Raw genomic sequence first — 14,217 nt, 5'->3', positions numbered from 1 at the left:
GTGAAGATGTTTTAGTTATCTTTGCAAAAACAGAAGAATGGCTTAACAAAGTAAAAATATGCTAAAATACAAAAAAAACCCAAAAAAACAACAGAAAACAAAACTCAAGACTGTGCAGCTAAAAATGTCACTTTACCATTTTGTAGTCTTGGTTGTTTTAACACCCAAACAATTTCAGGTGAGAAAAGGAAGCATGTCGCTGGAGAGCATTTCATTACAACTAAGTGTCACCTCACATCACACTGAGATAAATGGTATTTTATACCCACAATTTTTTTTAATGTCAGCATGGCAGTCCTGGTTGTCTACATGTGTTTTTAGAAGAAATGTTGCTTTTGGGATGCAGGTTTAGGGTTAGGGTTAGGCTGTAGGAATGAATTAATAATGAACAGAAGTCAAAGCAAAGTTCTTGTGAAGATAGACAGAGATACTATGTGTGTAGTGTAGCACAAGTGTGCTAGTTGTAAGGATGTTGCAATAATGAGGAGAGTAATAACCTCACTGTCTATGGGTCCTATCAGTCATGTCCTCTCAGCCCCAAGATGCCCCAGTAGGCAGACGGAGCAGGTCGGCAGAGAAACCAGGCCAAAGAAGCTCAGGAAAAGAGACAGGGTTTTAAACCGGCCGCCATGTTCCCCAGAGCCGGTGAACACTGGCAGCCAGGTGGCTGCAAAGCGTCCTGCAGCTGAACAATCAGCATCAAGGAGGAGGAGGAAACCTGTCAGCTAACCGGCTAACCACAGCCACCAGGAACAGTCAGGCGAGAGTCTAGATGTACAGAATTTGTGCCACTGGTGGTGACGGCAAGGTGACGATCAGAGGGTGACAGAGATCATGACATAAAGACAAGATGTCTGACCGTCGGACTCCAATCAGGAACCAGATCTATTTCCTCTTGACCCACTGGCTGCCAGCCACAACGCTGCAACAGAATCCCAATACAAACACCTTTAATGAACAGCTAACAATATATGAATCATCTCTAATGTGAGCGCAATGTGTAAAAACACTTGTGACACTTCTAGAAACTGTCACATTTCTCTTTCTGCTGTCAGTAAACCCATTATTAAAGTGCCAAACACATTCTGCACTAACTTTAGCTTCTCACTTTTTATTTTATCAAAACTAGAATCAAACATTGTTAATTTGCAACAACCATTTTTATTCTAAAACTCTCCATGTGCAATTTTTAAAATACAAATGTATATCTTGCAGTTTAATAATAGCTATACATTTTGCAGGGTGTCATTATTTGTAACTTGTGACACTTCTAGTCATTATTTGTAACTTTAAGGTAATTTAAAAGTCTAACCTTGATGAATTCAAACCTTTAGTGCTGTAAATTATCCCACTGAGAGTTTGACCTTTAATTATTGCACTCCCTCAATTTGATTTCCAATGACGTGACATGTTAGTCACACTTACAGATCCTTGATGGTTTTAAAGCAAGGATCAAGTTTTTTTTTCTGTACAATCAAATCGGTTGTTTTATAAAGCGCCTTCAGCTCTTTTGCTCTCCTCAATCTCCAACAAACAAAGGTTTAATCACTCTTTTAGTGCCATTTTAATTGTGTGGACCTTTAATGTACAAACAGAAATCCTCAGAGGAGAAAAAAAAGCATTTAAAGAGGGAAAAGGGAAAAACAACACAGCAGTAAATTTAAGTTCAAACGGGCATTTGGCCGCAGCAGGAAAAAACACCTTCCTTAAAAAAGGATTTTTATGGTTTTCCTGCCTATTTGAAGTTTAAAACTAGGCAGTGACATGTTGCTTAAATCACTCTTGACCCCATCATGTCACAGCGGCATAGTTAAAGCACCAGTCGGCTGATTTACAAGAGTTCAGCATTTCTGCTGAACTCTCTTTGCAAGGCAGGATCTCTATAAAGGTGGGTATTAATGTTGGAGAAATTTAGCCGACCAAAAACATTTTTGACCAACATTTCAGAGCATTGAGACCCGAACTGGCTCGAGTTGCTCAAAGTTTTGATAAAAAGAATCAAAGGAAACGTTAATGCTCAGCTTAATCCAGATTAACGTCCTCCTCTTCCATCTAAAATAAACTAATTTTCTCAACGTTTAAATCACACAAAGAACAAGATAATAATGCCTATTCTCATGCATCTTTTTTCCCCTATTTTCCCATTAACTTCCATCTATCCCCCCATATTTAACCTTGTCCTTTACCTTCCTCTCCCCCGTCATGTTTTCAGCGTCCCATTGTTTATTTTCTGCCCTGAAGCCTCTGAGGACTAAATTTAGCCGGCGATTCTTCTGGAGGGATCAGCGCCCGTGTTGCTTTCAGAGGATGCCCTCGGTGTTTGCTGGAAGCCGCTCGGTCTAATCTCATTTTTTACGGTTCGAGTCTCCTGTTGGAATATCTTTCAAGTTTACACATGAAGAAAGCAAAGTTGTACAACAATGCAAAGCAAAGGGTGAACTGGAGACATTTTGAGTGTTCTTTTTAAAAGGTTCTCTCTGTTTATCAAGCTGGTTTTTGCATTGTCCAACTTGAACAAACTGATATTATTTTCGATAATGCACAAGAGGAAATGATACAAATCATCTCTCTTTGCAGGTATTCACATTTAATGACCTCATTCTTGGTAAACTGTGAAGGGTTTCTGCATTGCTCCTCCTGTTAGCCTAACATTCTTGTTTTTAGTTGTATGAGGGAGTCAAAGAAAAGCTTCATGTCTGCTATGTAAGCTGCCTGTGAGCTAAAACCCACCGGAGGGGGTAAAACGCTCCAGAATATTCCAGCTATGTAAGCTTTACCCAATTTCCTCCTGCAGTTTTTGTCAGTACTCTGTTTTTCATTCATCACTGGTTTTGTGTCTAAGCCTTTAAGGGCCAGCAGAGCTTGCAGCCACACCTCTTTGTCACATACAGTACTTACACTGATCTCTGGAGCCTACCTTGATGTTTTGTAGATGATTGGTCAGCAATGCTAGCAGAGACGTCCCCCGGGTGCTGGATTATTGATTAACCGACTCTGTGTGGTCAGTAGTAAACGGAAATCACAGGAAACTTTCTTCATGCTCAGAACAGAAGATTCCTGCTGAGCAAAGAGTTGATGGCGTCAGAACTCTACTGGGATGATCTGTGACGGTTAATATGACAAGTTGATTGCTGGAGTGAAGAACTTTCCTCTCATGAATTGAGGAGAATCTTTGACAAGTTTGCACAAACTAAATTCCCAGATGTGTTTTGGTTGATTTTTAGTCTGCTTTTTGTGGTTTACAGTTGATTGGAAATTAACTTTAATTTTAAGGTAAGCTCATGTCACGGGCAATCTAGTCTCTCACAAAGCACATTTCATCGTAATCAAATTCCATTTTCTATCACTTAGCTGCAGTTAATAGGTTTATGTCAGTTAAAGTCCTTGTGTGTATTCATGGCAGCCATTAGCAATTTGCAATCGTTCCTGTGCTGTTAATCAGTTTCATGAGAACTGATGAAGCTCTCACTGCTCTGAATATTGCATTTCAGCAGACTCCACAGGCTGGCAGGTAATTGGTTTCTTTTATTGGCAAATTTAGGTTTTAAATGTGATTCATATCCTTCACCCTGTGGGCTTTCTTTTTTTTTTTTTAAGTTTGTGTGATTATTTTTTTTTTAACTCAGTGATATTAAATGCCTCTTATTCTCTGACCTCATCTGAACGTACAAATTAAAGTCAAAACCTTTTTTTTAAAAAACTTACTCTCCCTCCCATAAATGATTAATTTACTCTGCTGTATGAAAGAGGAAGTCATTAAGAAGTTTTATTACCTTTCTCATTACTTTCCAGAACGCAGCTGTCATCTCTAGTCTACTGAGAAATATAATGTTCACCAGATAAGGTGAAATCTAAGGTTTAATGCTGCCTGTGGAGGGGAATACTGAACACCGAATGAGATATCTGGGTCCTCATGTAAAGATATCCACATGTGATGTTCTCTTTTGTTCCTCCATTGTCCTTTTGTTCTCACAAACTACAAAAGTAATTCCGGGGTCTTTTTTTGCCTCACTGAGGAAAACTCACTGATCGAAACGCAATGGCAGAAAAGTTCAAAGTTTACATACACACATATTGGTCCGGCATGGCTTTCAACAATTTTAGAAAACCCAAATGATCCCCAACATAAATCAGAGCCGCACTTTTAGTGTAAGTACAAGCAGCATGCGAATGCACATCCTGTTCAGGAAGTAGACGGGTCCCGTGATTCAAAGATGAAGGTTTTGGTGCAAAATGTGCATCAGCTGCAGAACAAAGGCAAAACCACCTTACAATAATGCTGACTGGATCTGATTTAGTGTCATTATCCACAGTGAAATGATTCATCCAATTACAGAGGATGAACTGTATGATGGTGCATATAGGAAGTAAAGGAATGGTCTAAAAACTCAGGAAATTTTAGATTAAGTGAAGACATTTTCTAGAGAAGCATAGAAGTATCTGAGCTCCAAAAGTCCAAAATTTGTGAGAAAAACTAATTCTGAATTTCAACTTGCGTAGCGTCATTATTGCACTATCATAGGGTGAAATGTATGACATCATATTATTGCCACTGAGGGCAAAACTTTCAACAACTTAAACCCAGAAACATCTTCATTTTTTTCTAGAACATCTTTTAATCTAAACATTTCTGACTTTTTTGGTGGACGTTCACTCCATCTCTTATGGCTCTAATCCGCTGTCATAGGAATGTCACGCAGAGAGGAAGAAGTCATTCTGAAAGGAAAATATACAATGCCATAAAACAGTTTGCAAATGCTCACAAGGTAATGGAGCTGTGTCTGATGAAACTAAAAAGAAAATGCTTGACTGTAATAAATTGGAAAAAAAAAAGAAGTGTGAATGACACCATCCCAACTGTGATGGAGGCTGTTAGCGGCATTATAAGATGCCGCTCAATGCCACAAAAAACATTTTTGGCAATACTTTAAAAAATGATGCTTTTATATCCATCCAATCTGACTGAGCTGAAGCTATTTTGTCAAAAAGAATTGGCAAAAAAAGAAACATTATGTGAAAAGCTGAGAAACAAACCCCAAAAGAAACTGCAGGAAAATGCTGAAAGCATAATACGCTACAGATTTTTAGATTTAAAGAAATGTGAAAATTATGAAATAATTTCCTCCCCACTTATCCTGCAAAGACTAATTATTGAGGCCTATGGCTGATACATGTGTTTCAAATACCATTGGAAAACTAAAAATAAAGTAACTAAAACATTTACTACAGGATGCAGATGAATCAGAAGGTGACATAAGGGTGACTGTGTCTATTTTGTGAAAAATTAATGCAAAAAGCCTTGTGCTTTTCTGAATAACGAATACGGTTAAGATCAATTCAAAGTTACTAAGATCTGGAAGGCTTTATTGATGTTTCTTGCCTTAATCTCATCCTCAGCAGTTTATATGTTTGTAAACCCAAAACAGTCCAGTTTGTCCTCTTTATTGACAATCAGTTCTTTGTAAATGTAAGAGTCAAAAAGTCCACAGCTACAAATGCACAATGTACAAACATGTCACTGTACACTGAACAACAGCACACCCACACGGTATATTACAGCCACACGGACACAAAAATGCACGTGTGCGCATACTCCCATTATATTACAGAGTTATAATACATTAGAGCTCAATAGACGAGCCGTCAACAAGTAGAACAGTAACTGTAGGTAAACATAGAAAGGCAAATTACAATTAGTTATTAACCATTTTTTCTTTTTTTTTTAAGAGAAATTGTACATTACAGACAAGTATGGCAAGCAGGTAGAACAAAAGTACATCAGCATGAGAAAATTTAGTAATAGAAGAAAAATGTAAATGTGTATAAGAAGACAGTTTGAATTTAACTAAACAGCAAAATAATTCAATATTTTGTAAAATGTATTATTGTGTTCACCGTTTAGAAAACATACTTCATACCAATATTTATTATTCCAGTGTTTTGCAGTTTTAGAATATTTCCGTGTGATTAATGCTCTACAGTCGTGCTTGTGTCTTTGTGAAGCTGTACTAAAACTTAGATATTATTTTATCACATTGAGATTGTGCCATGAAGTACTAATTAGTTATAATCTTTTATATTTATTGGATGAATAGGCATGCTAATTTGTTTTAAGCGATAGAAACACTAAAAGAACATGTTAAAACCTCATGAGGACAAAATGCCCTTTTGAGAGATGTATAAATCAAATTTTATTTTCTTTTTTAAACTCTGTAAAAAAAAAACCCTACAGTCAAAACTCAGAGAAAAAATACTTTCTTTTGGTGAGTATAAAGTCTTAAAATCTGTAAAATTAACATTTTTGTTCATGCTGTGCCTGAATAAGTTTATTCTGATGAACTTAGACAGGAAATGCGCAAGGAGGAAAAGCAGGTTGAGATTTTTTTTTTCTTTCAGTTTTGACAAACACTTAAAATCAAAAACAAAACCGAAATACTGCAGGGATTTCTGACAAAAAAAAAAAAAAAGATATGTGCCAGTGTAGCTCAGGAGATCTGAGTTCAAAATGTATTTTTTTTTTCTTTTAGAGAAGTTTTTTCTTCTTCTTTATAGAAGACTCCATCTAAAATAGAATGACTTCTTTTCCTTCAAAGTGTTCAAAGCAGGCTGTGGAGATGTGGTCTGGAAGCAGAGATTCAGAGAGACTGTGGGCATTAGGAGAAGAAGGTGGATGGGAAAGGACCGACAGAAAGACAAAAAAAAAAGAAAGAGAAATCTCTCCACACCCAGCCTCATTTTTATTCAAACAACTTGGGCTTTGACACTCTCTTCTCCTTCCCTCCCACCTCTTTCAAACTTTCCTCATCCTTGTCTCTTCTATTCCCTTTTTCCAATACTTTATCCTTACATATCTAACCTTCTTTCAGTTCTAATCTCACTTAAGTAGCTAAAACAACAGCCAGAACAGACTAATAAGCTAAATACTTGAAATAAAAAGTTAAATCCATCCATAAGTATTTAGAGCAGACTGTTGTTTTGTTTTGTTATTTTGTTTTTTGTTTGTTTGTTTTTTCTTTTGGGGTTTTAACTAAAATATCTGCAGTAAATGTCAGGTTTAGCTGTCAGTCCATCTGAATCATTCAGGGAAGGCTTTTTGTCTGCAGCTGCCATTCAGAAAGGAACTGAGAAACATTTTTCCTCATGGTCTCCGCTGACAATAATACCGGCATACAAGGATGAATTGCAGTTGCATAAAATGTTGACATTTTACAAAGGAAAGGAGTTGTGGTCCTGCAAGAAATATCCACAATAACTGCTTAGTTCCTGCTCATACTTACAGAGTAGCAAGTTCAGCAAAAGCTCCATAGCCGCAGAGCTGTTACATAATTACATCCTATATCACAAGCAGGGAATCTCATCTTTTGCTTTCATCTTAAAACAATAGATGCGCTCTGAATTCACGTCTCTGCACATTTTATGAGACATTTCTCATTTTTTCTCCCCCTACAAACACAAACACACATGAGTGGTGTGATTTACATTCCTGCCAATGCTTCAGCGTTATTCCAGGTGGCAGTAACACGCCACAAAGCACAGCAATGAAACAGCAACGGGAGGGAGCACTGCTGGGAAATTAAAGCATCCAATTGCCTGCGCATACTCAAAGCAGTCACTATGAAAATCATTTATTACGCCACTATTATACTCAGAAGTAGTTCATCATGCAAACTCTACGTTTACCAAGAGTAGCGTCCACAAAGTACTGGCCAAAGAGTTTATCGTCTCAAAACGTTGCTCGTGTGTTTTGTCTTTAATATTCTTCTCCAGCTGATCTTATATGCAAAGTGTGGCATGCAGCAGCAGTTGAGTCAAACGTACAGCTTTGTAATGCTGAACTGACGTGATGCAGCAGATGTTTTTTTACAAGGCGCCATCTGGGAAGTCGGTGCTTGAAAGTGTTTGGAAATCGGTTTACAATTTAAAAAATGCTTGCCAAGTGACGGAATGAAACAACTGTCTTTTGATTCTATTAGGAGGAACGTTCAACTTATCTAATTGGCAAAAAAGTGAGCAGAAATATGAACAAGAAATCTTTCTTAACAAGACAATGACTTCAAATGAAGTTTTGGCAAACTGTTTAGATATTATTCTGTGTTTTTTAGTAAATGGTTTGAGACTCTTATGAGCTACGTAGCAACTGTGTCAACATGTTAAGCCCATCTTGTGCCCTGTTTGTTCTTTTAAAAAAAAATGCAAAAATGCAGCATGTTTCTCTGGTGCAATTAAGGAGTTTTGGTAAGTTATTACTGTTTCTACTCTTCCGAAAGAGAAACAGGTGCTCCAGGAAGCCTATAAGGGTAAAAACCACATCACACATAACAAACAAAAAAACACTCCAAAAAAATAAAAACAGCCAAATATTAAAAAAAAATAAAAGTAAAAAAAACAGAGTCTTCTTTTCAGAATCACTTATGTCAGTTTAGGACTTAAGTCCTTGAAAAATGAATGAATAAACAGAAGGAAATTTGCATTTCTAAACATATTCACGTTTAATTCCTTATTGTCTCCGACACTGTTCAACACAATTCTACTATTCCACTATTTAGTGAGTTTTAATGATACCACTAGATGTTTTTTTTTCTGTCTGTCTGAAGCAGAAATGAGTTGTGAACAGTGTGAAGTCGGCTGTCAGTGGTCGTACACTTTAAGGCATTTCTGAATCAATTTAGGTCATTTCTTTCCACAGTGAAAAGCCTGAAACAGTCAATGTGACTACATCACTTTACTGCTTCTTATAAAATGTTAGCATTTAGAAAGCTACATTTCTTATTTGTCACACCAACAACCTGCCTGTAGGTGCAAATACAGCTGGAAATCCCTTTGCTTCGGACAAAGACTGACTGAGGTCTGAAGGATGAATCCAAACAAAAGTCCAAGCCTTTGAATGTCAAAAACAAAGTTAAGTTTTAAGCATTGAATTTATTTACTGCTTAAGAAAACTGCAGTATGTATGAAGGTTAAGAGGCCAAAAGAAAAACTAAACTCAGACTTAATGATCCAGATCTCAACAGTCCAAGACAAATAAAATAGCACCTTGGTATGACTAATGTGAAGTTATAATTTTTAATGGTGTTTAAAAACAACCTTCAAATATTTTGTTGACTTGTCGTTGCAGCCGTCATCCAGCTCAATGCATCCTGGGATTTTAGGTAAATATTTACTTATCAGTCCCTGGTAATAAACACTCCATGCACTTGGTTGGAATCTGACCTTCTAAATATCAATTTTTTGATGCATAAACTGGGCTGTTCTTGTAATTTCTTCATTGCTCTATGAGAAAACTATCAAATGATTTACAGCAGATTCATTTTTAGACATTTTTTTTTTAAATAAGACAAAAATAACCTCACAATATTTTCTTTTAGTGGAAATATGGAAACACTTCTCAAATGTGTATTTCAGCCTTGCGTAGACACAGCAGGTACCCAGACATTCAGTTATAATTACAGAGGGTTTCAGCTCTGTGTGCTTTAAGTCTTGTTTGCATACAAACATCCAAACTAATCACCGACATCAGTGTTTATGGATTTATCTTTTAAGAACGACTCAGGAACAAGACAGCTCTGCAGTAGTTGATCCATCTCTGAATAAAATACCCCAGTTTAGGTCCAGCACCTTCCACAAGTGTTACGTTTTACCTCTATGTTGCAAACCCTTGAAATACACTTCTCCTATATGGCAGCATCATAATCTCACTCTGAAACATGCTAAAATATGCAACAGACATTCTGAAAACAATCCTCTGCATATATATTTTGTTTTTGCACTTGATAGTGCAACTGTTAAATGTAAAGGTTTCTGTGATGGTAGGATAGAAAAGCATATTGGAGAATGATGCTAGCATTATTTTGACAGGAGACGTTTTGTTGTGAATATTTTCTGATTTATTTAGATCAACTCATGTCTGCTCTTGATGAAGTGACTGACAGGAAATCTTATATTACTAATAAAATGTTTGTAGACACAGATAAATGAAAATGATTGATTTATTTGTTTTGGTATGCCCGTGCTGAGTAACTTTAATCTAAATTTCAGACTTTTTCCAACTTAATAACTATTCTTAAAATAAAGGTTGGGTTTCCTAACATTTCTCCGGATGATATTTTTAGCTCCTACAATCAAAATCTGAATTTATCTTTACTTTATTCATCTGTAACTTGGAGGGCACTAAATCGTCACAGTCGGACTTAACACATGAACTTATGTTAGTTCACATTGACATGCTAACCAGTCAGATTTCCTGTAAAGCACATATCTAAAAGGGAGATGAAAATGACGTAAGAAATGGTTTCAAAGTGCCTAGAAACGCATGTTTTATGGTTCCGATTTCCACAGCTTTCATTTCTTGTGCTTGACATTTTTAGGCAGCATTCAGTATGAGCTTTTAGGCACACTGCTTGTCTCATTCTTTATTAAACCCCATAGCTATCGCTGAACCTGTTTTTCCAGAGGCATCTATTTACAACAAATTATTCCTCTGAACCGCTGACGTGCTCCCAGTTGATCTCAATACTTCCTGATAAAATGTTCAATAAGCTGCCGTTGCCAGGCAACAAACGCAATTGCGGTTGCGCCGTGAGGACAGAGTTTGAGTGAGAAAAAAAAAAAAAAGAAAAGTGGAAACTGAACATTTTCGGAGGTTCTGACATTTCAATGTCACAATGTTCAGAAACAAAGAGACCGGAGCAACAGGGAGCAGTGCCGAGAGACAAACACAGGCAGAGTTTGTACTAGTGAAAGCAAACAGTGTCACTTCCTGTCGCTGCGAATCGGGTCTCTCAGCCGATGACGAGTAAAATTCCCAATCAGAGCAACTGAAGGGTAATCCTTGAGATGCCGGAGGTTTGGGTTGGAGACTGCAGTTGTTTCACAGCTGGTAATCCGCTCCATGCTGAGATAAAAGCACTTCTTCTCCACAATAAGATCAGGCCTCGTTCACAGGAGAATCAAACATCTCATTAACGACTGAAATGGGACAAACAATCAGCAAATGTGCCGGCTGGCGCAAAGAATTTCTCCATAATCTTCACTGTAACAAATCAATGTTGAGGGTGTTAAAAAGGTTGCTGTCCGCAGATCAGAACACAAATAGGTGGCTTGACCCTATTTAATCTACAAACTTCTCCAACGGTTTTAATCAGAGGCGTCAATGTGGAACAAACTCTGATAACAGAGACACGTCCAACAGCATTTAAATGGACAGAAAGGATGCAGGAAGTGTAGCCAGATTGCCTGCTGCAGGAGGAAGAATGCCATCTGGATGCCAGCCATACACTTTAGACTGAACTGAGATTTGTCATGGACAGAAGATGAACGGCTGATTTCTAGTTGGTTCAGCCCCTGAATTAACACTCGACTGGCGTTCAGATTTAGGATCTGCAGCCAAAACACCCGGACATGGGAACACAATACCTCCTCTGGGATATTGTGGATAGCTGTTATTGTCTCACTCCACACAGTCAGTCTCTTAAGCTGCTTTCTTCCGCCACACCTCAGCATATAGCAGGTAATTGATTTACTTTGTAGGTGGGAAATCAATGCTTGAGCTTCTGCAGGCGCATACCAATGAATTAGAATATTATAAACAAATCGATGTCAATGCCTTAATTCAAAATGTGATAGATCATCTATTAACTATTCATTTCACGCAGTGATACGCTTCAGCATCTTCAGTTAAGTTTAACAATTATGACCAATAACTGTAAATCCAGTATTCCGTTAATCTGAAAATGTAAATTCTGTAAAATCTGTAAAAAAATAAAATAAAATAAAAAGATTTTCACTCAGAAAGAATATGGTTTGGCCATTAAATTTATATAAATCCTATATTTTGTATGAAAGTCACATCTTCCACAATGGTAGGCATAAAAAGGTCCTGTTGTATCCCAGTGTAAAAATGAAAAGGAAAGTTGAGTGGAAGGAAAAAAATGTGCTAAAAACAGATTTACAAGCTTGAGGCCATATAAGAATTTGAAGATTTACAGCATGTTGTCGAATTTTCAGATGAAAGTGATTTTTGTATTTAATTAGTTTGGGTGACAAAGTTTTTTTTGGAGAGGCACAAAAAGTGTTTATCCTGGTGCAGTCAGTGATGATTCGGGAGCCATGTTGGCGACTGGTGTTGGTCCAGCATTTTATTAAGTCGGCTCAACATCAAGCAGGAAACACCATGTTTACCTCCGCTGATGAGCTTTACAGAGCTGCTAACTTCATTTTCCAGGTCACATTAGTACCGGTTCATTCTGTCAAAACCTGCTTTAGTCTTCATGTCCACTGTGCTACAATCACCACATTTCATCAGGACAGCATTTCTGTTCTGAAAGTCAGTTTTGTATGATATTGTAATTTTATGAGAAACTATGTCTTAGGCTTTGTTTGCTGTTGGCCACAATCATTAAAATTTACATAACAAAATATCAGATTACTTTGTGTTTAATGCAAGTATATCACATGTTCAAGTCATTCTTAAAATGGATCAACTAAAAACTCTTCCTCAATAGATTGAGATGTGCATTTATATATGTTGTCATCCAGGCGTTCCGTCATATTTTCCTTTCCTCTCAGGACGTCGATTCAACCCAAAAACATCCATTAAAAGTGTAAATTGTGTGTTTTATGTGGGCCATCTGTCTGAGCACTGAGAAATGTTTGTTGTCTCCAGTCAACAGCACTTTAGAGTTTACACTAGTGATGAATAAAATGGAAAGTAAATCACTAAAAGATCACAAATACTCCAGTAACGTTGCAAAACAGCAAAGGGTAAATGAACAACAAGGGAAGAAATTCCCAAATAACAATATTTACTAACTCTTCAATGTGAAGATCGATTCAAAAAGGTCCCATTTAAACAGTCCGGATTCAAATGGTTGTAGTTTTCACAAACACAATGAAATAAATACTCACAACACAACATGCTGGAAACAAGAAGGCCTGCTGTTGCTCTTGCATCCAGAAACATTTTCTAGCAGGCTTTTGGTCCAGTTTGTCCATTCACACAAAAGGCTCCTCAGCTAGTTTCTTTTTACAGTACAGTCTTAGTTTGATTCATCCTCAAAAAAAAAAAAAAAAAAGAACACACCCTGTCTTCCTTAAGCGATTGAGTTTGATGAAAATGGCTTGTGGAGCGAAAAGGTTGAAGTCAAAGTTATCCTTCAAGCAGAACTTGGGGTTTTTCGTCTTTCCTTTCAGGAGATAACCATCAGGACAAACAGTCATTTTCTTTTTCCACAGTGTTGCTCATTGCTGTTTTCAGTCTGTTCAACAAATAAAACCTGTACAGAAAATTTCCAGAGGGGGGGATTCCAACTTCAGAGTCTAAATACCATAAGAAACATCTCCATTGATTGCAAGATCATTAATGGAGTCTTTAAAATGGGTTTTTAATGACTGTGAAGGGACATAACAGATCTTCAGAATAAGTAAACTGGTGAGAAAGAAGTCTGTTCACTCACAGACTCAAGAATGGTCAAATATATCAAAGTGTTTCTTCACCCATGGCTACACAGATTCAGTGGGGGACTGGTCATCAGTGTGGTGCCTCATGGACTGAACGCTGGTCAGTATTTTTCTCTGGTGTCCTGCAAGAGACACTCCAATCCTCTCCAGGTCTCTGTGAAAACAAAGAAACAAATATGATAAACAACCACAGATGCTGGTATGATGTAATTCCTGCTGGTACTGGAGGGGAAAACAGCAGCACACTGATGGGAGGCTTTGCAAAAGTAAACACTTAAACTAAGCAAACCTGCATTACACACTCCTACAAAGTGCTGCATTATTTACCACAAATATATTATCATTGTATTGTCAGAATCAAAATTCTGCCATACCGTCATTGTGCATGAATTTTCCTATCAGTACACCTCTAATATTTACCATTATTATTGCCATTGCATAATTTGTTCATTTTGTGCAGCTCAAACCCTACACACAAAAGAAATACACATAAAATTACTATTTTTGTATCAGCATGCCATTAGATGTGGTTGTATATTATAATATACAATATATATACTATTAAGAGTGATTTTTAAATAATGTCTTGGATCAGATCTCAAGTTTAATGTAACTGAACTATTGTCATACCCATTGCTTTATATTACCTATAAAAATGTAACATGAGGAGCAGTTTTAAAACCTAATTAAATATACATGCAGTGCTGAATTTATGATGCAAAGAGAACAAATTAAAAACCCAAGAAATGTGAGTTCAGGCGG

The 14,217-nt window shown here is 37.1% G+C and overlaps 1 protein-coding gene across 1 annotated transcript in view; it reads right to left on the bottom strand.

Annotated features, from left to right (window-relative positions):
• Nucleotides 1-5,336: 5,336 nt before the first annotated feature.
• Nucleotides 5,337-14,217, bottom strand: part of LOC129371674 (ephrin type-B receptor 1-like) — a 97,630-nt gene continuing 88,749 nt past the window's right edge. The window contains exon 20 of the mRNA XM_055048389.1: nucleotides 5,337-13,609. Coding sequence (XP_054904364.1) covers nucleotides 13,498-13,609 — 112 coding nt within the window. The 3' untranslated portion in view covers nucleotides 5,337-13,497. The remainder of the gene's footprint in view (nucleotides 13,610-14,217) is intronic.

This window comes from Poeciliopsis prolifica, unplaced genomic scaffold, assembly GCF_027474105.1.
Source record: "Poeciliopsis prolifica strain line A6 unplaced genomic scaffold, Auburn_PproV2 SCAFFOLD002, whole genome shotgun sequence".
NCBI classification, from domain to species: Eukaryota; Metazoa; Chordata; class Actinopteri; order Cyprinodontiformes; family Poeciliidae; genus Poeciliopsis; species Poeciliopsis prolifica.
This window is presented reverse-complemented; position numbering and strand designations above follow the sequence as displayed.